Source organism: Nicotiana tomentosiformis, chromosome 2 (assembly GCF_000390325.3).
Source record: "Nicotiana tomentosiformis chromosome 2, ASM39032v3, whole genome shotgun sequence".
Lineage (NCBI taxonomy): Eukaryota > Viridiplantae > Streptophyta > Magnoliopsida > Solanales > Solanaceae > Nicotiana > Nicotiana tomentosiformis.
Genome location: NC_090813.1, coordinates 100,584,540 through 100,609,757, shown reverse-complemented (window position 1 = coordinate 100,609,757; position 25,218 = coordinate 100,584,540). Strand labels below are relative to the sequence as shown.

The 25,218-nt window shown below is 38.8% G+C and overlaps 4 protein-coding genes across 4 annotated transcripts; 3 read left to right on the top strand and 1 right to left on the bottom strand.

Moving 5' to 3' along the window:
* The first annotated feature begins 363 nt into the window (after positions 1-363).
* Positions 364-3,693, top strand: LOC104095266 (uncharacterized). The gene is made up of 2 exons (XM_009601350.4): positions 364-1,339; positions 2,613-3,693. Exons 1-2 carry the CDS (start codon positions 764-766, stop codon positions 3,327-3,329), a joined length of 1,293 nt encoding a protein of 430 aa, XP_009599645.1. The 5' UTR covers positions 364-763; the 3' UTR covers positions 3,330-3,693.
* Positions 3,694-3,770: 77 nt separating this feature from the next.
* On the top strand, positions 3,771-6,579 carry LOC104095265 (pentatricopeptide repeat-containing protein At3g26782, mitochondrial). The gene is made up of 2 exons (XM_009601349.4): positions 3,771-4,804; positions 4,910-6,579. The coding sequence occupies exons 1-2, from the start codon at positions 3,887-3,889 to the stop codon at positions 5,951-5,953; spliced, it is 1,962 nt and encodes a 653-aa protein (XP_009599644.1). The 5' UTR covers positions 3,771-3,886; the 3' UTR covers positions 5,954-6,579.
* A 2,694-nt stretch (positions 6,580-9,273) lies between these two features.
* On the top strand, positions 9,274-13,474 carry LOC104095262 (mitochondrial phosphate carrier protein 3, mitochondrial). Its single transcript, XM_009601347.4, has 6 exons — positions 9,274-9,722; positions 10,666-11,027; positions 11,109-11,152; positions 12,500-12,714; positions 12,849-12,973; positions 13,092-13,474. The coding sequence occupies exons 1-6, from the start codon at positions 9,429-9,431 to the stop codon at positions 13,150-13,152; spliced, it is 1,101 nt and encodes a 366-aa protein (XP_009599642.1). The 5' UTR covers positions 9,274-9,428; the 3' UTR covers positions 13,153-13,474.
* Positions 13,475-14,159: 685 nt separating this feature from the next.
* LOC104095264 (B3 domain-containing transcription factor FUS3) lies at positions 14,160-21,640 on the bottom strand. The gene is made up of 6 exons (XM_009601348.4): positions 20,701-21,640; positions 15,818-15,907; positions 15,501-15,601; positions 15,107-15,153; positions 14,919-14,995; positions 14,160-14,795 (listed from the first exon to the last, which is right to left on the bottom strand). Exons 1-6 carry the CDS (start codon positions 20,941-20,943, stop codon positions 14,475-14,477), a joined length of 879 nt encoding a protein of 292 aa, XP_009599643.1. The 5' UTR covers positions 20,944-21,640; the 3' UTR covers positions 14,160-14,474.
* Positions 21,641-25,218: the final 3,578 nt, after the last annotated feature.

Here is a 25,218-nt window from a genome sequence, read left to right as displayed (position 1 = left end):
TTTGTATTTTTATAAGAGAGAATCTTCTTTTCAAAAAGTGTTCTTATCCAATGAATATTACATGCCTCTATTCTCTTATCTTTTTCCCTTATATCTTTGACACATATTCCTAGCAAACCTAGAAGTACAAGTTCATTTCTTTACACGATGTTCGACCCCGGTCGTGATTGACATTCCCGCCACGAATCTTGCTTCTCCCTGATCGACCTCGACAGAGTATTTCCAAAATGACGTATTACGCTAAATATTTTAGGGCATAGGCAATTACAATACTAAGCAAGTAGTGTAATAATGATAAGTGGTCTTAAACTCTTAATTAGCAATTGCATCTGTTAGCCGAAGTTTGCGCATCCTCCTATTTTTACCATGCCACTAACATGTTGTAAGTTTGTAAGAAAATGTAAAACTGCTTCTCTCTATCTTCTGCATCTTCCTCAGATCCCCTTACCCCATCTTCGTCTCATTTCTGGATTTAAGATCAAGTTGTAGAGTTATCCCTCTGTTTCCTAAACAATAAGACAACTCCGCAGAGAATCTACCTATTCCTAGCTCCTTTTGCCACTCCCAAATTGAAGAATACGAAACAAAAAGCTTCCATCTTTTTACCCCCTAAGCGGCCAAGTCCAAATCCGAGGAATTTACTAATCATATGTTTCTTTCCTAAAACTCTTCTCTATCTGTCCGTAAGTTAAGCTCAAATACAACTACGATCCGCATACCTGCTAGCTAGATCGGAAAGATCCAGATAGTATTGTAATCATCAATGGGGTCTTCTCAGTCGGCAGCCGTACCCTCTGAGGAAGATGAAGAGCAAGAAGATGAAGAAGAAGAAGATGGCGAGCACGAGGAGAACGATACCCCTGATGAGAGACGTCAATTATTAGGTGGTGACGACGATACTACTCTGCTCAAGAAGGTTCTGGAACAAGAGCCCGAGATGTTACCTTGCCACGCCTCCGCATCCCCTCTCTCCCCTCAGCTCTCCTCTTTCGGCACCCCTCGTTTGGGCCCTTCCATCAAGGTGTGGGACCCTTATAATGTCCTGGCTCCCCCGCCCCCACTTCCGCCTCCCCCTCATTTCCACCGCACCTTCTCCTCTGATTCCGTGGATGACGATAGGACCCTCACCGAAGTCTATTTGATTAGTAATGGCGAGTGTCATATGAATTTAAGGCCTGATTTGATTGCCGGCCGATGTCCCGAGGCTGCACTTACCCCTAATGGCAAGCGTCAAGCCAGAGCTTTGGCTGTTTTTCTCAAGTCTCAAGGGATTCGTTTCAATTCTATGTATACATCTCCCTTGGATCGGGCTCGAGCTACTGCCCTCTCTGTTTGCCAGGTATCTTTCATTCTTTTCTCGTCCCTGTGATTGCTTTTATGTGAATGACAGTTTCTCCGATTATGATTGCTATTGTTGTAGGATCATCTAAGTACTAGGCTCTGATCTTTTGGAATTTGATTGGAAATGTCACAAAATCAAATCCCTTTGCTTCCAAATTTCTATTTTTATGTGGCCAGAAAAAAAATGGAACACTTCACCAACCAATTGATGTAAAGTCCTATATGTTATACATTTATCAGCTCTGGGAGAACATGATTTTTCTTCATCAGTTATAGGCATATGCATGTTTCCTTTTGTTACTTGTAAGGTTTTCCTCTTATAGTGCTCCGGTAATTGTCAGGAGGCATAGTGATGCAGCTCTAAAAGAAACCATTTGAATTTGTTAGCTGCTTTAGTTTCAGGATTTATATGGCTGTGACTGTCTCAGTAGTTTGGATTTGGCAAGTTTGTAGTTGGAATTTCATACTACTAGTAGTTTGAACAAAGGTGAGCCCAAACAGCATATTAAAAGGTAACTTTTGGTTTCAGATGATCTAGGGATAACAGTTACTTTGGGATAAAAGTTAGTCCAATTCCTCTAGTAGAAAGTACTAACAATATTCATACCGGAGGAAAACAAATACAATCATTCAAAACAGAAAAGGGAAACTAATTGTATCTGTCTGGGATAGGTAGAGTATACTATATTATCATCTTATATTACATTTCCACACAGTGCTTTGAAAATATCATACTTGTACATAGTGTATCAACGAAAGGGACAGCAAGATTAGTACCGCAAAGAAGAATTGCATAGTCTGTAGTCGTGTAAGGCATAATTGGCTTCTCAGCAGACTTAGCGTGTCAAAAGCATTCTTACTGCCTTGACCACTAGCAAATCCAAAGATTATGTTGCTGTTCTTTCAGAGCAACTGAGCCACAGTTTAGCATCACATCTCAGAATTATGCAAGCTGCAAGGAAGCCCAACGTCGAGCTTCTTCACTTTTTAAGTTCTGAATAAAAGCTTACTCTCTCTTGTATCTTGTTATGTGTTGCAAAATTGATTTAAAAGTTGAATCTTTTCCATTCTTAGTGATGCATAGTATGAAGTTTTCTATGGGGATGATGATGCAAATTTCGACTGTAAGTAAAACACCTGAATTGACGAAGTCCCAGGGATTTAGTGTAACATGTTTTTTTTAATAACCGATTTAGTGTAACATGTTATTTGCATGCTGTGTTAAGGCCTTCTAATTTTGGTAATGTATGGATCATCTGTTAACTGTGCAGGAATTGAACTTTTCAGAGGAACGTATACAATCCTCTGATGCACTACTGGAAATGAGTCAGGGGCACTGGGAGGGATGCCACCGCTCGGATATATTTACACCTGAAACAATTAGTCTAATGGAAAGGTTCCAGCCTGATTTTTCAGCACCATCTGGAGAGTCACTGAGGCAGGTGGAATTTCGGATGGTTCAATTCCTAAATGGAACTGTTATGGCATTGCCTGAAAAATTCAGATCTGATTTCTCCCCACCAGATCAGAGTGAGAGCCAGGCTTTCTCAAACCGTGGTTCTCATGCACTTGTCAATTCAGTTCATGACCGAGATGGGCCGCCTTCATTCTCATCGTCTCATTGGGATTTGAACCACAGGAACCGACAAGGACTTTCGAGGAAGAAGTCTGGAAAGAGTAGGCTTCAGATCGTGACAACTACTGGGGATCATGAGGCTGATGATGAGATGTCACCTCGAGAACCCATTAATCCTAACTCCATCCGTGATTTAAATGTGCAAATCACTACTAATGTTTCTCAATGCATTGGTATTTTTACTCATTCAATCCCAATCAAGTGTCTTCTTACTGCCCTCCTTGGCTGCAGTGCAATGATGTCAAGTAAGATATGCATAGATGATTCTTCTGTTACGGTGCTACAGCATTCCTGGAAATTGGGATGGCAAATCAAGAGAATGAACGATACTGCACATCTTAGGCTTCTGTAGTAAATTATTCCATTCGGCAGCTGAGATCACTGAGAAAATTTAAGTATTTGGCTTAATTAGGGAATTCTTCAAAGCATTCACGGGATGTGTATTCTACAACCAGAGTCAGATCACTGGATGATACGTTTGATGATTATCAATTTCTTTTGCAAAATTAATTTCCACTTCTCCAACTGCATACTGAAACTGAATTGGAGTTGGAACCACGGTTGTGGATTATTGTTTCAGTTTGTAGCATTTTAAATTATTGATGTTGTAGGGCATTTCTGGTGTGGCTTTATAATAAGCTGTTGAAAAAATCAGGATGACTTTGTTCTGTTGTAGCTTTCTTTTCCTATTGATGATTTTTACTTACTACTAGTAATACTTGGCTATCTTTTACTTATAAAGGTTTATGCTTGGAAGATTTAAACCCCCCAAAATCCCAATTAGCGGTTAATCGCTACTACTAAGTACTATCTAACAAAAATTGCAAACCACATTAGTAGTCGTTTGAACTGGTTATACAATTTAAACAGTTCAAGAGACAAGTGCAACCCTTTTCACTGGATGAATGAATGAAGAACACTAATTTGGCTCCACTCTCTACAGTCTCCTACTTGTGTCGACGCCAATATTCCACAAATCCTAACGTGGCCAAGTTCTTCAACAGATACTTAGACAAATCCGATGTGTTCTCGTGGAACTCTATCATTGCCGACTTGGCTCGGAGCGGTGACTCCGTCGAAGCCCTTCGAGCTTTCTCTTCCATGCGAAAGCTCTCTCTCAAACCAAACCGTTCCACCTTCCCATGTGCCATCAAATCCTGTTCCTCCCTTTCCAATCTCTCTTCCGGCAAGCAGACCCACCAACAAGCTCTCATCTTTGGTTATGAAACCGACCTTTTTGTATCATCCGCCCTCATTGATATGTACTCCAAGTGTGGTCAACTTGCTGATGCACGAAAGCTGTTTGATCAAATTCCTCAAAAGAATGTTGTTTCTTGGACCTCCATGATAACTGGCTACGTACAAAATGACCAGCCCCATGAGGCGCTCTCGCTTTTTAAAGAGCTCTTGGCGGGCCAAGCAGAGGAACTAGTTTCTCTCGACTCGGTTTCCATGGTTTCCGTGCTATCCGCTTGTTCTCGTGTTTCAGGGAAGACCCTTACCCAAGGGCTCCATGGCTTTGTCACGAAAAGGGGATTCGATGAGGACCCGGGAGTTGGGAATACGTTAATTGATGCCTATGCTAAGTGCGGTGAGGTTGATTTGTCCAGGAAGATGTTTGATGTAATGCCTGATAAGGACATCATTTCATGGAATTCTATGATCGCAGTTTATGCCCAGCACGGACTTTCATCTCAGGCACTGGAAATTTTTCGTTCCCTGGCGTGGGATAGAGAGGTTGACTACAATGCTGTCACCTTATCAGCCGTGCTGTTGGCTTGTGCACATTCAGGAGCTCTTCAGGCTGGCAAGTGCATACATGATCAGGTACTTCAGGATTAACCACCTTTACAACTGCTGCATTCTTTCGGACTCCTTATTTTTTAACTCTATTGATGTTCTTAGTTGTCTATTGGGCTTTGATCTCTTTAGGTTATAAAAATGAACCTAGAGGATAATGTATATGTGGCTACGTCCATGATTGACATGTACTGCAAATGTGGAAGATTAAGGACGGCGAGGAACGCATTCAATCGGATGAAGGAAAAGAATGTGAAATCATGGTCTGCCTTGATTGCAGGTTATGGTATGCACGGTAGAGCCATGGAAGCCCTTCAAGTATTTTACGAGATGAACTTAGCTGGGGTAAAACCAAATTATATTACCTTTGTCTCTGTCCTAGCAGCTTGTAGCCATGCTGGGTTGCTGGATGAAGGGTGGTATTGGTTTAAGGCCATGGAGCCTAGATATTGCATACAACCAGGAGTGGAGCATTATGCTTGCATGGTTGATCTTCTTGGACGTGCTGGTTTCCTTGCCAAGGCATATAATTTGATAGAAGAAATGAAGGTGACGCCTGACTTTGTTGTTTGGGGTTCTCTTCTAGCTGCATGCAGGATGCACAAGAATGTCGAGCTTGGGGAGATTGCTGCTAGGAACTTGTTTGAATTAGACTCGACAAATTGTGGGTATTATGTTTTGCTCTCGAACATATATGCTGATGCTGGGAGGTGGGAAGATGTAGATAAGATGAGGATACTTATGAAAAATCGTGGATTAAGTAAACCTCCTGGGTTCAGCCTGCTTGAACTCAAAGGCAGGGTGCATGTATTTCTTGTTGGTGATAGAGAACACCCTCAACATGAGAAGATTTATGCATATTTGGAGGAATTATCTGTAAAGCTGCAGATAGCTGGCTATGTACCCAACATGACATCTGATCTTCATGATGTTGAGGAGGAAGAGAAAGGACTGACATTACGAGTTCATAGTGAGAAGCTCGCTGTTGCTTTTGGGGTTATGAATTCCGTCCCTGGTAGTACAATTCAGGTGATTAAGAATCTTAGGATATGTGGAGACTGTCATACAACAATTAAGCTAATTGCCAATATTGTTAATAGGGAAATTGTAGTCAGAGATGCAAAGAGATTTCACCATTTTAAGGATGGCTTGTGCTCCTGTGGGGACTATTGGTGATTCGAGCATTGAACAAAATTTCATCTTCGCTGACTAATCGACTTCCAGGAGTTGTCATATGATCTGCAGTAGTGCATAAAGTGATAGAGATTCGCAGCAGAATTGATCTTCTGCAATTGTGCGTCAATCTCACACTAGGTAGTCGGCTATATGAATCCTCCATATCCATCTCGTCCTATTCTTCATTATTCAACAGAATTCGTCATAGCTCGACTGTTTTTATGCTGATCTTATGAAGGATACTAGTATCCGATTAATATTCCCCTGTTGTGTGGTATGTACAAGACCAAAAGAGAAAGCGGATCAATAAGCAGAAGTTGGACAGAAAGTAAAGGCAATTTTCTTTCTGTGAATTCATTGTCTGCTTGATTCTTCACTATTCAACCTCTTGTATCTACTATGGAGAAAGCTGAATCTTGTTTGTTTGAAACGATCATGTCATTTGGGTTGTCCAGAGTTTTGTGCCTCTTTTTGTTTACATCAATTTTGGAATTCTGCCAGCATTAGCAAAACTGTTTTTCACCTTGGAAAAACTTTTTACAATGTTAGTTTTGACTGGTGGATATTAAGGTATGTAAGAAAACAGTAAATATTGAAGGTGGGTATGATTTTGGTGGTTGTTTTGAGTGCTGAAGCTTGTAGTTTACGTGTTGTTTTAAGCAAATGATATGAAATACTAGAGGTATGTATTGTTATTGATATGAAAATGACTTATTCCATAAATGGCAATCATCTCACTATTTGGTGCAAAAAATCTTATTAATGAAAAAATTAATAATACCAAATACGGAAAAATAATAGTACTATCTTTAAGAATATTTCCAAAGGGAAACTTAATGTTATACCACAAAGATAATAAGAAAATAATAACATGTTGATGCTGTTTGTTTTTATTCAAGAGAGATAAAGAAGAAGAAAATGAAAAGGTAGCAGTAGTTCCAACTTTCCATGTTGTATCACAACTAGAGGTGACAAAATGAGTAAAAGAAAATAGTTATCCATCCATATTATCCATTAAAAAATGGGTTGCATAATGAACTTTTTAAAAATTGGTTGAATATGGATAAGAACCATATTATCCACTTAGAAAATTATTAACAAAATAGATAACCAATGGATAACTAATGTACTTAACTTTTACATTTGTAAAACCTCAAATTGGGGGTTCATCAAGTTTGGGAGACTAGGAATTCCCTCATAAGTGATCATATTCAAGAATCCAGGAATAATATGAATATCCATATTATCCGCCGGATAACCCGTTTTTTATCCGTCTCAAATACGGGTCGGGTCGTATAATTTATCCACTTTTAAATTACCCGTTTTCGACCCGCAAATATCTGACCCGACCCGACCCGCCATTTGCCACCCCTAATCACAACCTTCTCCCCTCTATATTCTCTCTCTTGCCTTTTGGCTAATCTGAATTGATCTTCAAAAAAAAAATATATATATATATATTAAGAAGAAATATTTCCAAGTGGTACACTTGAAGGTGGCCGTGTAAATGCATTTGGTGGGTGAGTGCTCCAATTGGAATAACTGTATTGATTCTCCCGATGCAACACGTCAAGGGAATATACCGCTGAGGTCCTCCATTTGAATTTACCATCATGCCCATACTTGCATTGTTCTTTGCTCAACTGTTATTCTACCTACTCTTTTTTACTTTTGGGGGTCAAAAAATCCAGTGCAGAGACCTGCTTCATCAACAACAATTGCGTTGAGTGAGCCTTGGAAAAGATTATTTCGCGCGACACACTTCATTAGTATTCAAGCAAAAGAGAGATGAAAACATATATGCAATTAAGTTAACTAATCCATCTCGTTACCATGTAGATAGTGATTTTGTTGTTATTGCTGAGCCCTCAATTATTGAGCCGACCTCATTCACTTAGAAGAATACAATCTTGGCTAGCCTTCTGAATTTTACCTTTTTTACCACAAATATCACAGTATATACACCGCACAAATGCAACTAAGTTTCCTAGCTTAGCAAAATGAAGTAAGTTCGATTAAGGCTTGGGACAAGAAGGAAATGAAAGAGAAGAAAAGAGTAGGCTAGCTGTGCTAAGACTCACTAAATGATAAGTGGAAGTTGAGAAGCAGTTCAACTTGAAATCGTTGTTTATTCCCTGTAAGTATTTTTTATATTTCCTTTGATATCTCTACATCTATTTATTCGTAGAGAGTGAAAAACAAAATTCTCATCTAGTTAGTCATGCACAGATTTAGACAGGTTGCATGTAAAAGACGAAATAATTATTCATTTTTAGTAGCTACAAGGCTTGTTCAAGAGGCAAAGATTGAGGGGCTCGAGACTTAAGCGAATTAAGCATAATATTTAAGTGGAGAAAAGTAGAGTGTGAGTCTATCATTTCGAGTTTCGAAGACTGCGATTGATCCTAAGGGTTTGCCCAGAACAAATTTCTTGGTCATTAAAAAAAATTTCATTTTTAACAGGCGAAGGGTGAAAATTAATTTGGTAAAATGTGACGTATTTTATTTAGGCAGAATAACCTAAATGACATCTATAACATTAGCACATTCTCCGTTCTCCTATTTTTTCTTATATCTTCATAGATCACCATAACATTAGCACATTTTCATATATTTACATCTCAAAAGCAAAAACAAACTCAATCATTATTCAAGTCAATCTTCAACAAAGATCCAGGTTCAAGATTCGGTTTAATTCTCTTCTGGTTCAAAATTTTTTGGATCATTTGCATGAATAACCACTTTCTTGGCCTGACCAATTTTATCATTTGAGTAAAAAATACCTAAATGACCATTTATCGACGAAATAACGAGACAGAGAAGGGAGATGAGAATGGAGAAGGGATATGAGATTGGCAAGGAAGAAGAAATTTGTGAATTTGAGGGAAGATAGATGAGATGGAGGCATTGATTTTTCTTCTTCTTTTTCTTTAAGGAAATATTATATAATAAGTGTTTTAATAGATAAAATATAAAAAGTGACGTGGAATATGATGTGTCATCAACGTCAAGCAAGTGAGATACACACAGTCAAAGGGGTTTAAAATATAAATTTTGAACAAATTAAAATGTCTGAATGAAAAAAAAATGAAGTAAAAGAATCGGCACGATGAATTGACACAAATATAGGTGTCATTTAGACCATTCTGTCTTTTATTTAACACAAAAATGACGGCATGATAAACGGCTCATGTGATTTGATTAGGAAAGAAACAAATTATTGCGGGGGCATAAAGGTAAATTGAGACACTAGGGCCGGTACACACTGTATTGGTCACTCCGTGTAAATAACTCAAAGAGCATGGCTGATTAGTCAGTATAAAAAGGTGGAAATTTTTATTGTTTGTGAATTAGGTCCAAAGAGCTATTCGGAGAGCGCGAGGAGAAGGTTTTCAGTCCTCTGCAATACTTTGCCCTCGCCCATTTCTCCTCGCTTCCGATCTCTCTCTCTGCGCCGTCACACACTCATTTCGCCATGGAAAACTCACGCCGTCAGTCTCTTCTTCCAAGCTTCCTCTACACTCCATCTTCGTTTTCTTCTTTCACTCCCAAAACCTTTGCTGTTCCCGAGAACACCGCCAGCGTGTTGCCCGCTGCACAGCCGTCGTCCACCAACAAGAGCTTCGTGATTCCTGCACCTAGCGAACCTGGAAAGATTGAGATGTACTCGCCGCAGTTCTATGCTGCCTGTACCTTCGGTGGTATCCTCAGCTGTGGTCTCACTCACATGGCTGTCACTCCTCTTGATCTCGTCAAATGTAACATGCAGGTCTCGATCCAATTTCATTTACGCTTTGCATTTCAGATCTGTCCATTTGTGACGCGATCGTTGACTTCTCAACTATTTTAAACATTATTATATGCTCCTTTTGTGTGTGTAGATCCGATCTATACTCTTCTTACTCGAATATTATTGTGCGTGTTCTAGATCTAAATTTTTAACGTGACTAGCAGGACTGATTTTATTGGCAAAAGTGTTGAAGTGGTGATTTCTCTGTATAGAGGAGGAGGCGTTATTATTTTGTTTAAGATTTAATTGGAAATTATTATTTCAGATCTTAGTCTATCATGTGTGTAGTTTGAATGATTTTAAATGTGAAATGTTCCTCTACATGTCTCAAAGCAAGGAAGCGGGGCGGCCTTTTCATTTAATTTTGATTTGTATTATCTTTAGATATATGGAAAGGGGAAGGAGTACTATTCAGACTTGGTTGTTTCCCATCTCATCCTTCACATGTCACTTTTGCTGATTATGATCGAGCAGTTTGTCAACACGAGAATGTATTGGACTCTCTGCTATTATAGTCTTAGTCTCGGTGCTTTTTAACCCTGAACCTTGCTAAACAATCCTACTCAGTCACCCGTGGTATTATTGCTTAACAGTCTTCTCTGAAGCATTAGCTTAAGGTTTTCATGTAGATTGAGGAAATGACATTTGAAAACTTGGATAACTTTTTCTTAGATTTGTGATTAAAGAGCTTCATTTTTACATGTTTGGGCATTGTGCTCGTAATGGTCCTAGATCTTTTACTGTACTGACTTTCCTTCCCAATGGGATAGTTTCTCATTTGCTAGCTTCCCCTTTTACTTTTCTTAACTATGGGATGATTGTCTACATGTGTGATTTCCCTTAGTAATTAAATTGTTTCTATTTTCTTACCGAGCATTAGTAATGAAGCATCTAAACTGACTGAAATTTCATAAATTCCTAGATTGACCCCGCGAAATACAAGAGCATATCATCTGGATTTGGAGTGCTGCTTAAGGAGCAAGGTGCTAAGGGCTTCTTCAGGGGATGGGTTCCTACTCTTTTGGGTTACAGTGCTCAGGGTGCATGCAAGTTCGGATTCTATGAATTCTTCAAGAAGTACTACTCTGACCTTGCTGGAGCAGAAAATGCTGCAAAGTACAAAACTCTGATATACCTTGCTGGTTCTGCATCTGCAGAAGTGATTGCAGACATTGCTCTTTGCCCATTTGAAGCTGTAAAAGTCCGTGTTCAGACACAGCCTGGTTTTGCTAGGGGATTGTCAGATGGATTACCGAAATTTGTAAGATCTGAAGGAACCATGGGGTATGCTATTATCATTGTTGTTAGCACATTCCTTAATCTGTACCTTATAGAACAGATTTTAATATTGTTATATTTTTGCAGCCTGTACAAAGGTTTGGTTCCTCTTTGGGGACGTCAGATTCCATGTAAGTGGAACCATCTGTTTTCTTCTGCTTGTTGTTATTTACTAACTTGCTTATTACCTGGGATATTTTAATAATGCGACTAGGGGTTTGATAACCATATGATTACCCAAATGAGTGAGAAGCGTTTTGGCGTTTGCTAGAATTCGTAAAAGTTAGGGTCTGTTAGTTGGACCTGTCTTTAAAAACAATAGAAACTTCAAATGCGGGACCTCCCCTCGCTACCCCCAAAACAGATCGATGGAATAGTTATTTGAGAAAATTAACTTTTCATTTCTCTGTTAAATAAAACAAATAGAGAGATTTCCTTCTCCATGTATGTTTATTAAATGCGGACAGTCACCTTACTTAGAACTGCAAGAGTTTCTATAATTAGGATCCAATAAGCCCCAGAAGGCCTGGAAGTTGGAGATGGCTAGATAAGGGCTTATGTTTGGATGCAGCAGTAATTAATTGTCATAGCTGATGGACTTCATCAAAAAAATTGTCATAGCTGATGGAAATTTCTCGTCTCTTTCTCGTTCTGGTAATGGCTTCCTTTTTTGGTTAGGTGAAAGCTAGAAAGTTAGCTCTCAAGCACCTTCACTTGTTCAAGCCAAGTAAATAGGGTCACTTGTTGAAATGCTCTGCTTTATATTAAGAACTTATTGCATTTTTCTTTGGAAGACAAAATATTGCACGTAAGCCTATGATCTAAGTACATTGCAAGATTTAATATGCTTGTTGGCCATTAACATACTATTCCACAAAATTGGGTATTGAACTTTATGGGGAGCTTGGGGAATGAAAGGGGAAGGACAGGACTAGTGGAAGGGGGCAATCAGAGTGAGAGCAGAAGCTTTGGGAGGAAGGGAACATAATAGGGCTCGGATTGGAGTATGATTGGATGGAGGTTGGCGATTTAAGTTAAATGTGTAAATTAGAGTGAGGTTGGATATTCGATGATGGAAAATCTAGCTCAATTCTTTGACAACATTCCCTTCTATTCATATGTTTAGATGCTCTGACTCTTCGGGAATACAGTAGGATTCGAGGGTAAGAATTTTTGAACCTTTTTGCTGTTATAGCTGTGATTTAAAGCAATGCAGATTAAGGGCTGGGAAGGTCCATGTCATGATGTTTTCTGCTCTTGGTAGGTTTTAGAGGGAGGCCCATTTTTGGTTCAAGTAGAGTCATCCTAGTAATTCTACTAAAGCTTTCCTTCTTAATTCGGTCTTTTATCTATCTTTTTTCTCTTTTTCTACTTGCACGACACAAATAAAAGTATAATCCTGCAATGTTGCAATTTTGACTTTGTTTTGAGTTACTATTTGTTGTTGGACATTAAGGATTAAACATCGTAAATTGCAGATACAATGATGAAGTTTGCGTCCTTTGAGACTATTGTGGAGTTGATCTACAAGCATGCAGTCCCAAAGCCTAAAAATGAGTGCAGCAAATCTATGCAACTTGGTATTAGCTTTGCTGGTGGATATATTGCCGGTGTCTTCTGTGCTATTGTATCCCATCCTGCTGACAATCTTGTTTCATTCCTCAACAATGCCAAGGGTGCAACTGTTGGTGATGTAAGCGTTTCGAAGCTTCTATCGTTTGTTGTGCCATCTCTCTTTTGCGCCTCTTATTTTTTGAAATGCCCTCAAGTCATTAATCTGTCACGTGAAACCCGCCATTTGTTTCTGACAAAAAACTATTTCCTCAGGCCGTGAAGAAGATAGGAGTAGTGGGTCTCTTTACCCGTGGGCTACCTCTGCGTATTGTCATGATTGGAACTCTTACTGGTGCACAATGGGGAATCTATGATGCTTTCAAGGTTTTTGTTGGGCTGTAAGTGTCTTCTTCTAACACTTTGTTGGACATTCTAAACCTGTCTACATTTCCTGTATCAGTCTACTTTGAGAACTTAATAAATATGTTTGGTTTATTTTTTCTGATGCGATTTCAGGCCAACAACTGGAGGAGTTGCTCCTGCTGCACCTGCTGCCTCTGAGGTTGCAAAGGTGTAGGGTCGAGTACAAACTAATTCTTCGCCAAGCCTAGAAGTAGTAAGAGAAGACTTCTCCAGATGAAACAATAAACACAGATTGCCGATGTTTCTCTAGTGATCTTTCCTAGTAAGCTGGAGAGTATATTCTTACACAACAATCTTGACAATTTTATATTTCTCTAATTTTGAGATTTTGGAGAGGGGGAGTCCCCCTAAAACTTAAGCATTGCGGATGTTTTTTTGTTAGAATAGATACAAAATCAATTTGATGCTAGAAACGCTGTTCCCTCTCGAGGATGGGAATAACCAGCATATTTGGGGCTATATATTTGCCTTATTCATTTTGTGCCGAGCTATAGCTGCTGAAGGATGATTCTTTTATTGCTCTGTTGTTTTTTGTTTTTTCAAATCCCATTGTTACTGGAGCGAGTTTTGAGACACTGCTGCTACACCCCATACCCACGCCATCTCTGTTTGTGAGTTTTGTGCTGCAGTTGATATATGGATCCGTAAATGAAGGAAGATCAACTACCGAATCTAAGTGACACCAAATTGAGTGCCTTATATGTAATATTGGTCAGCTGTGGGTGACCTGACAGGTCACCACTACACTTCTCTGATACTTTTCAGACTTAAAAGAGGGCGAACAGCAACCTCCTCTGCGGATAACTGAGGGTAGTTATTGACGTAAAAAAAGAAATATCGTCAATTGACTGGAAGTTTATTGATAGAACTATTATCTTATATTGATGAGGTACGAAGTTCATTTCGCACCTAATTTTTCCTAACCTCTTCTTAGCTTGAGCCAAACAGAACAAAATGAGGGGAAACTATGAAAAACTCCTCTTAGACTGAGAAAAGCTGTAGTGACAAAATCTACAAGCCGGAGTAACAAAATAATTGCTAAACACCTCTGCCTTTCCTTTAAAATATTCATTAGACAACACAAACGTTTTAGTAGGGATTATGCTAAGAGTAGAGCACGGTTTCTAAACATGACAAATCAAACAAAGCTTGATGGCAAGATTATAAGCCCGAACTATGCACCTTTTTATTTCATATTTTTCCATTTCTTAGGTCTCCAGTTTATTACATTTACGGTGGTAAAGAGTTTTTGATCCAAACTTGACAACAGAAGCCAGCCAAAAAAGTACAAAACACCCCAGAAGTCTCAGCCCCTTCCTTACAAAAAACCAAAATACAGAAACCTTAGTTCCTTGTGCTGGTAACTGGAGTATCAGCTTTTTACTTCAAAGTTACTTGTAGGAGTATGGATCATATTACAAGGCTGCACGGGATTAATAGTATGTATCCTCCTATTCCGCTATGCGCGTGCAGACCTTAATAGAAATCATCAACAGAGAAGCTGTCTTCAATGGATCCAAAGCTTGGCATCGGGAACACATTAGTTGAGTAATAGGTCATTGGACCCCCTACAAAATCGAAGGCAGGCTCGTTCCAGAAGCTGGTATCATAAATGAAGGACATGCCCATCTCATTGTCCATTGCAGGGAAGTAAAAGCTGGACATATCCAACTCTGGTTCATTCATAAGCACCCCATTCCCATCATCTGCCGCCTGTGCATAATCAGTTAAAATCATGTCCTCCGCTTCATAACCACGAAATACTGCCCCATCTCCAGCTTTCCTTGCTTCGATGCCCTATATACGAACAGACCACATATATAGGTCACAACAAACCATAGCCTTTGACAACCGACATACATTTATAACCTTTGAAGTAACAACACCGACAACATAAGAATTAAAATTTAGCAAGCTTACATAGATCTGCTTCTGATCATTGTAGTGGAGGGCAAAATAGTCTCCTTGGCGCAATCCATGTGTTTGGACAAAGTCACCTGACCATCAAGTTTCAAATCCAACAACATTAATCTGCTTTTAGTTTTAGCCCTTTAAGAAACAGAACAGAAGTAAATAAACTTGGAGAGAAAGGACTCTCGAGATCTCACCAGTATTTTCAAGCACATACATCCGACTGCTGTTATTTGGCCAGTACCTATAAGAAAATCATAACATTCAAGAGAAAGACTGTTGTAACGATTCATAAATTGCATGGGCGAACTAAACCCTCCCCCCTCCCCCCACCCCCGCGCGCGCTCCTCCTTAATGTTGACTTAATCAACCAATTTGTTAAGGCACTAGCAAAATATCACTACAATGCGAGGTATTAAGAATGTCATCTAGCTCAAGGATGACCAGCATCAAATAGTTTAATTGCGTTTATCTAATATGCTGGTCTTCACATCCTCGCCCGGACACTTCAATCTATATTGCTTCACTAGCTTAGAAATATCGTTCCCTCAAGTAAATTTAAAAAAAAAAAAGAAAAAAAAAACCTCAGACCTGTATCTGAAACTCCAGACATGGATGCCATCCATGTCATCCATGGTTATGGGAAACCCTTCCTTGATCTCAAGAGTTGGAAGATATCGCTCAGCTGCTTTCTGAAATTAATCATGACATATAAGTTAATCAGCCGCAGACTGTCTGAATAACCATGGATGGCATACACAATATTGGACAACTGCTAAATCATTAGTTTGGAAATCTTAAATGATTGCGACATTAATTCACTTCAATGTGTACTCAAAATAAAAAAAAGTAAGCGCAAGAGAAAGTGGTCTTAATGCATTTACAATGATGCTATAAAAAGTCCAAACCTTGGGCACGACAATTCTCCTTAGGGAGCTAACATCACTGTTCTGAAGCTGCTTGTCAAAGAGAAATCTGAACCCCGTTGGTTCAAGTGCCTGAAGCATAAACAAGCTGTTACAGGACTTACTAGTATCCAGAGCCAAACTTAGCTGAATCGTGATCACAAGACAAAATGCTAGTTTCTTTTAAGAGATGGTACAGAGGATGACAAGGAAAATGTATGTTAACCAGAAAAAGAGGGGAATGAATGTAATGAACTACATTGCTATATATAAATAAGCATCAAACATATCAAACATTTTAGAACTCACTGCAATTAGTTAGCTTCAACAGAATGATCAAATTTTGAGCTTCATTGTCTTTTATGAAGTGCCCACATATAAAACAGATTTTAAGGTACCCATATCAAGTACTTATACCATAGTCCACGTAACACTCCAACGTATTGGATCACCCTGTATCATTTCGCTATATGTGGAATCGCATAAGGTATTATTTCATGTTTTTCCTTATTCATTGAAGGGAATCCGACTATGTCCCAATTCGTTACCTTCTTCCAGAGGATGTGACAACAGGTACATGAAATTTCTGCCTTCCAAGGCTATCTCACTCACACAATTTTAGGAAGATCATAAGCTGGATATGGGTCATTTAAGAGCTCCTTTTTACTTTAATGATCTTCATAGTAAGAAATTCTTGTTAAAAGAGAACAAAATTCTTAGTTGCAATTCAAGATATGACTCAGTTAGGTTGCAAAGTAGTTGGAGGCCTCGCTTGATTGGTAGACAATATCCCTTAGAAGTTAGTTTCCTGATTAACTTAGCAACTAAGTTTATGCACACAGTCCAAATGACCATAAACCCAAATCCATCAGGGACAAGTGAAGCCATGATTGGTACGAAAGCATATCACTTGGTCTTCTTTTACTGGGACAGGTGCACAAAGAACCACAAACGTCACACATCCACCACATACCTACAGTTTAGGTAGCATGTAGAGACAGAACTATAAAGTCTGAGAGCTATTTCTAAAACAAACTTCTTGCAGCCTCTCATTATAATTTAAATTCTAATTTGGCTGGTTGACAGTAGGATTTTACCAAAAAATTCAATAAAGGATAATTATTTCTTTGCACTTTTTCAAATACGTCTTAGACATTAGATGATTTCAATTGTGTTGTTCAAGGGTTGAATGATAATGGAACAAGGCTTACGACTAGTGAAGTGCAACAAGGCTCAAGCCGACTACTTTTGGCATTATATCTAAACTATAGTTATCAATATTTTTCGCACCACCCAATATATAACCATTGATAGAATTTAACAAGCCTCAACACAAGTACTTTATGTCGATATATATTACTAGGATTCCACCATAATTTTAGTGAGTTATCTATAGGAGATGATTGGATACTTGAAACAACACTATTCATATACTTTCTAGTTTGATTAGAAGTTTGTATGTTAGTGTAAGGATAAGTATGAGATCTAGAAAAATCTTTAGTTCTAAAGAACTCCTAAATTTTTTCTAAAAAGGAAAAGTATTAAGTATTTGAAAGAAATGGACCTATATAAGAGTGGAATAATATAGAAGAATCATACACCCAACCCAAACAAGGCTGGGATTGAGGTGTATTTGTTGCTACATAGCTACATCTAGCAATACAATTTACACAAAAGGGTTGGGTTTGCGATGGAGTTATTGTTATATGTGCGATGTTTGATAGAACGAGGAGATTACGTTGTGTACATAATTATGCCTTCTTGCAAGGGTTGTCTAGTATCCTCATCCTTATATGGCATAAAAAGATCTTCCCTATTTTATAAAGTTTCTGATATAATTTGCTCACCAGTCACGCCAACCTGATGTCTACTTCTATCCAGAAAAGGAAAGGATCACTTGTTTAGTGAATAGTACATACTTCCTCCATCGCAATTTATGTGATGGTATTTCCTTTTTAGTCTATTCCAAAAAGAATGACATATTTCTATATTTAGATATTTGACTTAAAACTCCTCATTTTATCTTAATGAGATGATTTATAACCACACAAATATCTATGGATTATTTTACGCCATAAGTTCCAAAAGTCTTTCTTTCTCTCCGCACTGAGTCAGTGAGTAATATTATCACATAAATTGGGATGGAGGAGTAATAATTATCATTGTCATTTTGGCTCATTTATCACACTTTTTATGATCACACTTTTTATGATCTCAAACTCCAAAGATGACACAATCTTTCAACCAAAAGACATCAAATAATATATGCTAGGCATCTTTGTTACTTTAAGATCTTTGTGAGAAGACATTCAAGACACGATGTAGTTGGTAGGCTATGTTGACTAGTTTTTACTCAGGTACTCAATTCTCACAAGTTAGAGGACCATAATGGGCTTTCCTTTTGCAGCTATATTACCAATTTACTAATTTAATTAACAGCTTAAACAACTCAATATATACCACACCACTAGCTGGCTCACCAGAATGCTGACTCTTCCTTTCCTATGTTGAAATTGTCATTCGGCCAAGGGCTCTGTTGTCTTACCGACTGATCATGTTGATCATATAACTGGAAGGAAACATATCAAACTAGAGGTGAACAATAAGTGTGTCCTCTGATCTCCACGTCGAGACAAGATCGACAATTTTTTGGGAGCTCAGTAAAACATTTCCTCTTAAATCATGCTGGTAGTAGAAAGAACCAGCTTGCTTTGTTCATCTTCTTTTTTTGAGAAAAATTTTGCTTTGTTCATCTTCTTATCAACCTCTAGTGCCAATGCATCATTTATGCTTTATCTATTCATCTTCATGAAATGAAAATGTCTTCTTTCCACGTACTTCAACATTGCCGATCTAGCAAATATGAATTGGAGTCTCGCTTTGATGATGGGAGATGAGATCCATTGATCTTAATAGAGTATTGCTCATAGGGGAAGAAAACTCGCACAACAACTAATGCAGTTGATTGGCGGATAGCCGCATCATTTTCCATTAGCCATTGGAATTTGGCACTTTATTTAATGCTTAATATTCTAGTAAAGCAAGAAGAAGAAATTCTTGAAATGAAAATTTATTCTCTTCATGTGCTTCAATACTGCGGAGGTATCAATTGGTTACTATCATGTTAAGCTATAAATCTGTGCTGGTTTGCAATTACAGACTTTTGCTCATTTTGGAATGCCTTTAATCTTTGTGGTTTTCGCCTTTAAATTAATGCTTATTTAGAGCATTTTGACCACGAAAAAAAACTTATTTAGAGCATTACTTAATGCTTCGTCTTCTCGTTGAGCAAGTTGGTTGATGATAGTTGTTTTATTGTGAAAAATCATTTTTGCTTTAATGTTTCCAAGGTCTTAGTTGACCATCATCTTCCTAATCTTGCCGTATATCATTCAATGATGTATCATCTGGTCAAGCGTCTAGACAACTAGGCAAGTTTTTAGTGTATTACTATGTAGTTAATCATTCAAAGAAGAATGTATAATTGCCATATCACTCTACACCTTGCATAGTTGCATTGAATGATTTGAACATTTTTCTTCTCCGGATAAAGGAAATCTATAACTGAATATATATCTTATTGCTTTAGATACTTAATCTAATACCGTGGAATTTGTTTCATTAATATCTCAAATTATCTCAAGTGTAGCTTGATCTTAATTCTTACATAAGTGCCATTATAGGCAAAGATGCTACATTCTTCAAATTAAGGAGCTATTTTAGCCTCTTCGTCTTCTTCCAACTGTTGCAAACGTGACGACATAAGGTCGTCCCGGATATTGGACCCTCAAATTTTCAATCTCGATTTTCACAGGGAACTCTTTCTTAGGTTAAAATCCAAAATAAACAGAACCTACAAATATGTAATCCCCTAAGCAGCACTGAAAATTGTATCTCCAAGCTTCAAATACTAAATTTTCTTTACCAAGTTAAGCATAAGTATTGTATTTATGAATGCAGCATGAACAAAAGGTAGGCAAAGACAAGGTAGAGCAGGGATGTGGTAAAGACATTGCTCTTTTCATTATTCCAGTTAAGGATAATTAGAAGGGGAAAAAAAAAAAAGTCCTTTTGATGACTAATCAACAGAAAGATAATCCAAAAATATTTGGAAGTTGTAATTTATATGGTAGGCGTACAGGGTGAAGGACTTCATGATATTACTAGAGAAATTCTTTGTGAGATTAAATGCAAAATGGGGATTGGGCTGGTCCAGCCCCACCCAATTGCCATGTAGTTGGGTTGGACCCGGCCCACTTGACATGTTTAGGAGGTGTGAGGTGTCCATTATACAATTTAGCTATACTGGAAGTTTGTCACACTAATGGGGAGAAACAGCTAAAGGAGGGAATGGATCTCTTAGTCAAAGCCAAATAATGTGTGTCAAACTCAAACAAATTAGCACCCGCTATTTCTACTTACTAAACAACATTACCAATACAGAATTAGTACTATTTTAATTAGTTTGTCCAACTGGGACTCCTAAAACCAACAAAAAATAGAGCAGAGGATCTCCCAAATTAAGAAAAATAGTGAGTAGAAGCCAACCAGATAGTCGAATTGATTTCCTACAACTCCAACAAGAACATATAAACGAAATCTCGAGAATTAATCCAAAAGAATATAAAATTAAAGAGAGGAATAAATGGAAATGAAAGATCTAGTAGCAGCAGCTGGGGAGTTCACAGTGCAACAACTCCAAATTAAAATATAGCGTCAGAGATGCGAATATTTTTTTTTTTGGGCAAAACATGAAATTAAAATGGCAATAAAAGGAAAGTGTAATTTAGTTGAGATGATAAAAATTAAGGAGTACTAGTACTAGTAATAAAGGAAGAAAAGTGATTAGCAAGAGAGTAAGTAAAAAAGGTGAGAGGAGAGCATACACGTGCGACAGGCATAGGAGGAGGAGGTGGCACGTGGGGAAGGAAAGATGGGAAATCCAGCAGAGAGGCAAAGTTGATAGAAGAACGCCTACGCCTCTGGCTTCGACTTCTTTTCGTGGTCTGATGAGGCTGAGCGTTCAAATTGAGAGTAGGAGTAGTAGCCTCAAAAACACCATTCATAGTGTTGGCAACAAGTGCTGCATTTCCATCTGCCACCACTCCATACGCCTCGGTCATCGCCATTATCAACTCCTTCTACTCCACCACCAATACTGCTTCTGGTTCTGCAAAAAGCTCTTGTTCCTCTCTTTTTGTGATATTGAAAATTGGGGGAGTTTTCGGTGAGTGGGTGGGAGGATAGTGTCATTATTATCATCAAACTGGCTGAGATTAGTGGGTCTGGAGTTTTGCTACCAAATGGCACTGATGCGATTGACATTTGTGCAATGCTCATTCAGGAGATAACCTTTAATTTTTTTATTTTATTTTCTTTCCTCTCGTCGAGTAAAAGTAAAAAAGAGAGTGTAATGTAATGAGCCAAAAGATGAAATAGGGGTACTGTGGGGGCAAGGGAAGTTGGGACTTGGGAAAATTTCCAAACTTTAATGAAGGGGGTTCACTTCAAACGGATTCATATATCATAATAAAAATTACTAAGTGGGTGGGGAGTTGTCACTTTGTCTTTGTTAAGTGTGAACGGTTAGAATGGACAAATAGTGTGACGGATGGAGAAGAGGGAGGAAAGCCAGGTGTTGAAAAAGCTCTGATTTCTTGCTCACTGGAATCAATGGTGCTTTCTTGCTTTGGAGTTTCCGTCATTTCTGCCTTTTTATGTTCACTTGCCTCACTCTATACTATACTATATGGAGAAAACGATGGAAAGACAGACTTATATTGTGGGAGTGGTGGAGGGTTTAATTCATTCATTGTTTATTAATTAATTTGTATACAGTGAGGGGCTGGTTTTATGGACTTAAGCAGTTTTTCTAGGTAGATTTTTAAGGGCGCCATCGACTCCCGCTTCTCCTCTCCTGCTGCCACGTCGCACCCCGATTCCTTCTGATTTAGTTTCACATTGATTTCAATTTTTTAATTGGTTTTATTTGTATTTGACTTTTGTTTAATTAAATTGAGATATTCTCTACTAGTATTTTTTAGTGAATTTCTTCATCTAGATTATTCTTTTACTAATAAAAAAAAATATCCGATCCATAAAGTATCTCATGCAGGATTCGAGGAAGGGTCGTACCCAAGCTTTAATGACTATTTTCACAACTTAAACCCGTTACTTATAGGTCATACGATAACTTCACCAAATTGTTGTGATCAGTACTTACAAAGGTGGATTTACTGAGTTTTTTTCACTCATAAGCTAAGTTTAATATTTAAAATAGATTAAAAATAATTGGCCATACGGCCGGTCATAACTTGTATTTTCCAACAACAAATAACAACAACAACAACAACAACCCAGTGAAATCTCACTAATGGGGTCTGGGGAGGGTAGTGTGTACGCAGACCTTACCCCTACCCCGAAGGGGTAGAGAGGCTATTTCCGAAAGACTCTCGGCTCAAGAAAACAAAAAGACAAAAAGGCAAAATGAGACAATATTAGTATCACCACAGCAATCATAGGAAAAATAGGAACACCATGAAATCTAGAAGAAAGATGCAAAGCAAAGGGAGACAATATTAGTATCACCGCAGCAATCATAAAAAAAATAGGAACACCATGAAATTCAAACGAAAGATGCAAAGCAAAAACGATAGCTAGTAAATAGGACCTGTACTAAAAAGCGAAATAGTAAGACAACATTGCCACTAGTTATCTTAAACAAAAATTCTACATGGCTAGTCCCACAATGGTACGAAGTAAGGCACGACTCAACTACCTCCTAACCTACAACCTTAATACTCGACCTCCACATCTTCCGATCAAGTGTCATGTCCTCGAAAATCTGGAGCCTCGCCATATCCTACCTCATCACCTCTCCCCAATACTTCTTAGGTCGTCCTCTACCTCTTCTCGTGCCCTTCATAACCAGCCACTCACATCTCCGTACCAGAGCATATGGGCTTCTCCTCTGAACATGTTCGAACCATCTAAGTCTCGCTTCCCGCATCTTGTCACCAATGGGAGCCACGTGCACCTTCTCCCGAATATCATCATTCCTAATCTTATCTATCCTAGTGTGACCGCACATCCACCGCAACATTCTTATTTCTGCTACTTTCATCTTCTGGATATGTGAGTTCTTAACGGGCCAACACTCAGCCCCATACATCATGGCCGGTCTAACCACCGCTTTATAGAACTTACCTTTGAGTATCGGTGGCACTCTCTTGTCACACAGGACTCCAGATGCTAACCTCCACTTCATCCATCCTACCCCAATACGGTGTGTGACATCGTCGTCGATCTCCCCTCCCCCCTGGATAACCGAACCAAGGTACTTAAAGCTGCCTCTACTCGGGATTACCTGCGAATCAAGCCTCACATCCATGCCCATTTTCCCTGGCTCAGCGCTGAACTTACACTCAAGGTATTCTGTGTTCGTGCTGCTAAGCTTGAAACCCTTAGACTCAAGAGCATGTCTCCAAACCTCCAGCCTCTCGTTAACACCAGCTCGAGACTCATCAATCAGAACTATGTCATCGGCGAATAGCATGCACCATGGAACCTTTCCTTGAATATGGTGTGTTAACGCGTCCATCACCAGGCGAATAGGAACAGACTGAGCGCAGAACCTTGGTGTAACCCAATTAGATCCGGAAAATGCTCAGAGGCGCCTCCTACTATCCTAACCCGAGTCTTAGCACCATCATACATGTCCTTAATCGCCATAATGTAGGGAACTGACACACATTTTGTCTATAGGCATCTCCAGAGAACTTCTCTAGAAACTTTGTCATACGCTTTCTCTAGGTCAATAAACACCATGTGCAGATCCTTCTTTCTCTCTTCGTACAGTTCCACCAACCTTCTAACAAGGTGTATAGCTTCTGTAGTCGAACGACCCGGCATGAACCCGAAGTGGTTGTTGGATACAGACATTGTCATCCTCACCCTCGCTTCAACCACCTCTCCCACACTTTCATAGTATGACTCAGTAATTTGATACCCTTATAATTGTTACAACTCTGGATATCACCTTTGTTCTTATACAATGGAACCACCATACTCCACCTCCACTCATCCGACATCCTCTTCGCCTTAAAAATAATATTAAATAACCTAGTCAACCACTCCAAACCTACTCTCCCCACACACTTCCAAAATTCCACCGGAATCTCGTCTGGCCTGGTCGCTCTGCCCCTACTCATCTTACGCATAGCTCCCACGACCTTCTCAACCTCGATACGCCTACAGTATCCAAAGTCACGGTGACTCTCGAAATGCTCCAATTTCGCCTAGCACAATATCCCAATCACCTTCTTCATTTAGAAGTTTATGAAAATAAGTTTGTCATCTCATCTTAATCTGGGCATCTTTCATCAATACTCTACCATCTTCGTCCTTGATGCATCTCACTTGGTCCAAATCCCGAGCCTTCCCCTCTCTCAACTTGGCCAGCCGGAATAACTTCTTCTCCCCACCTTTTTTTCCTAATTCCTCGTACATACGACCATAAGCCGCAGTCTTAGCCGCCGTGACCTCCAACTTAGCCTCCTTCCTAGCTGCCTTATACCTCTCCATGCATGCTCGCCTCTCCTCTTGTCACGACCCAAAATCCAACTAGTCGTGATGGCACCTAACCCATCCCGTTAGGTAAGCTAATTTCCAACTAACCAATTTTAATATAATTTTTAAAGCAATTTAAATGAATAAAGATCCTGATCTTATACAATCCTCAAGAACTAGTAGTACAAATCATGAGTTTCTAAGAATAGAGTATCCAAAGCGGAAATGAAATAAATACATAGTCTGTTTGAATAATACATAAACAAAGCTTTATAAATCTAAAGCTACCCTGAACAAGAGGCAGCTACAACAGGAATGCAGGTACATCTTCAAATCCCGCAACCATCGAGCACATCAACAACAACAGCCAACATATGCACGCAATATGCAGAAGTGTAGTATCAGTACAACCGACCATATATACTGAGTAAGTAACAAACCTAGCCGTAGGTTAAAAGTAGTAACGGGCTTCCACCAAGGTCGGGTCCAAAACCAATAGTCCACAACAATCCATAACAACATAAAGCAAATAATACCAGAAGTAACTCAGAGATAAAATACTCAGCCAAATCATGATTTCAAAAGTAATAGTTCTTCCTTTCAAATCCATCAGTGAAAACTCAAATCTTTTGCTGAAGTTGCTAATAATATGAATAGTTTGAAAACAATAAATTTCTCCAAAAAATCTTTCAATAATAAATAATATGTTTCATTTTCCTTCCGCATAACCCGTATAAAACAAATGCATCACTATGCCAATCTGTCAAATATATGTGAGAAATCATGAATGATGTGATGTTGTACAGCATGAGGAAAAATACATCTCTATGCATGTA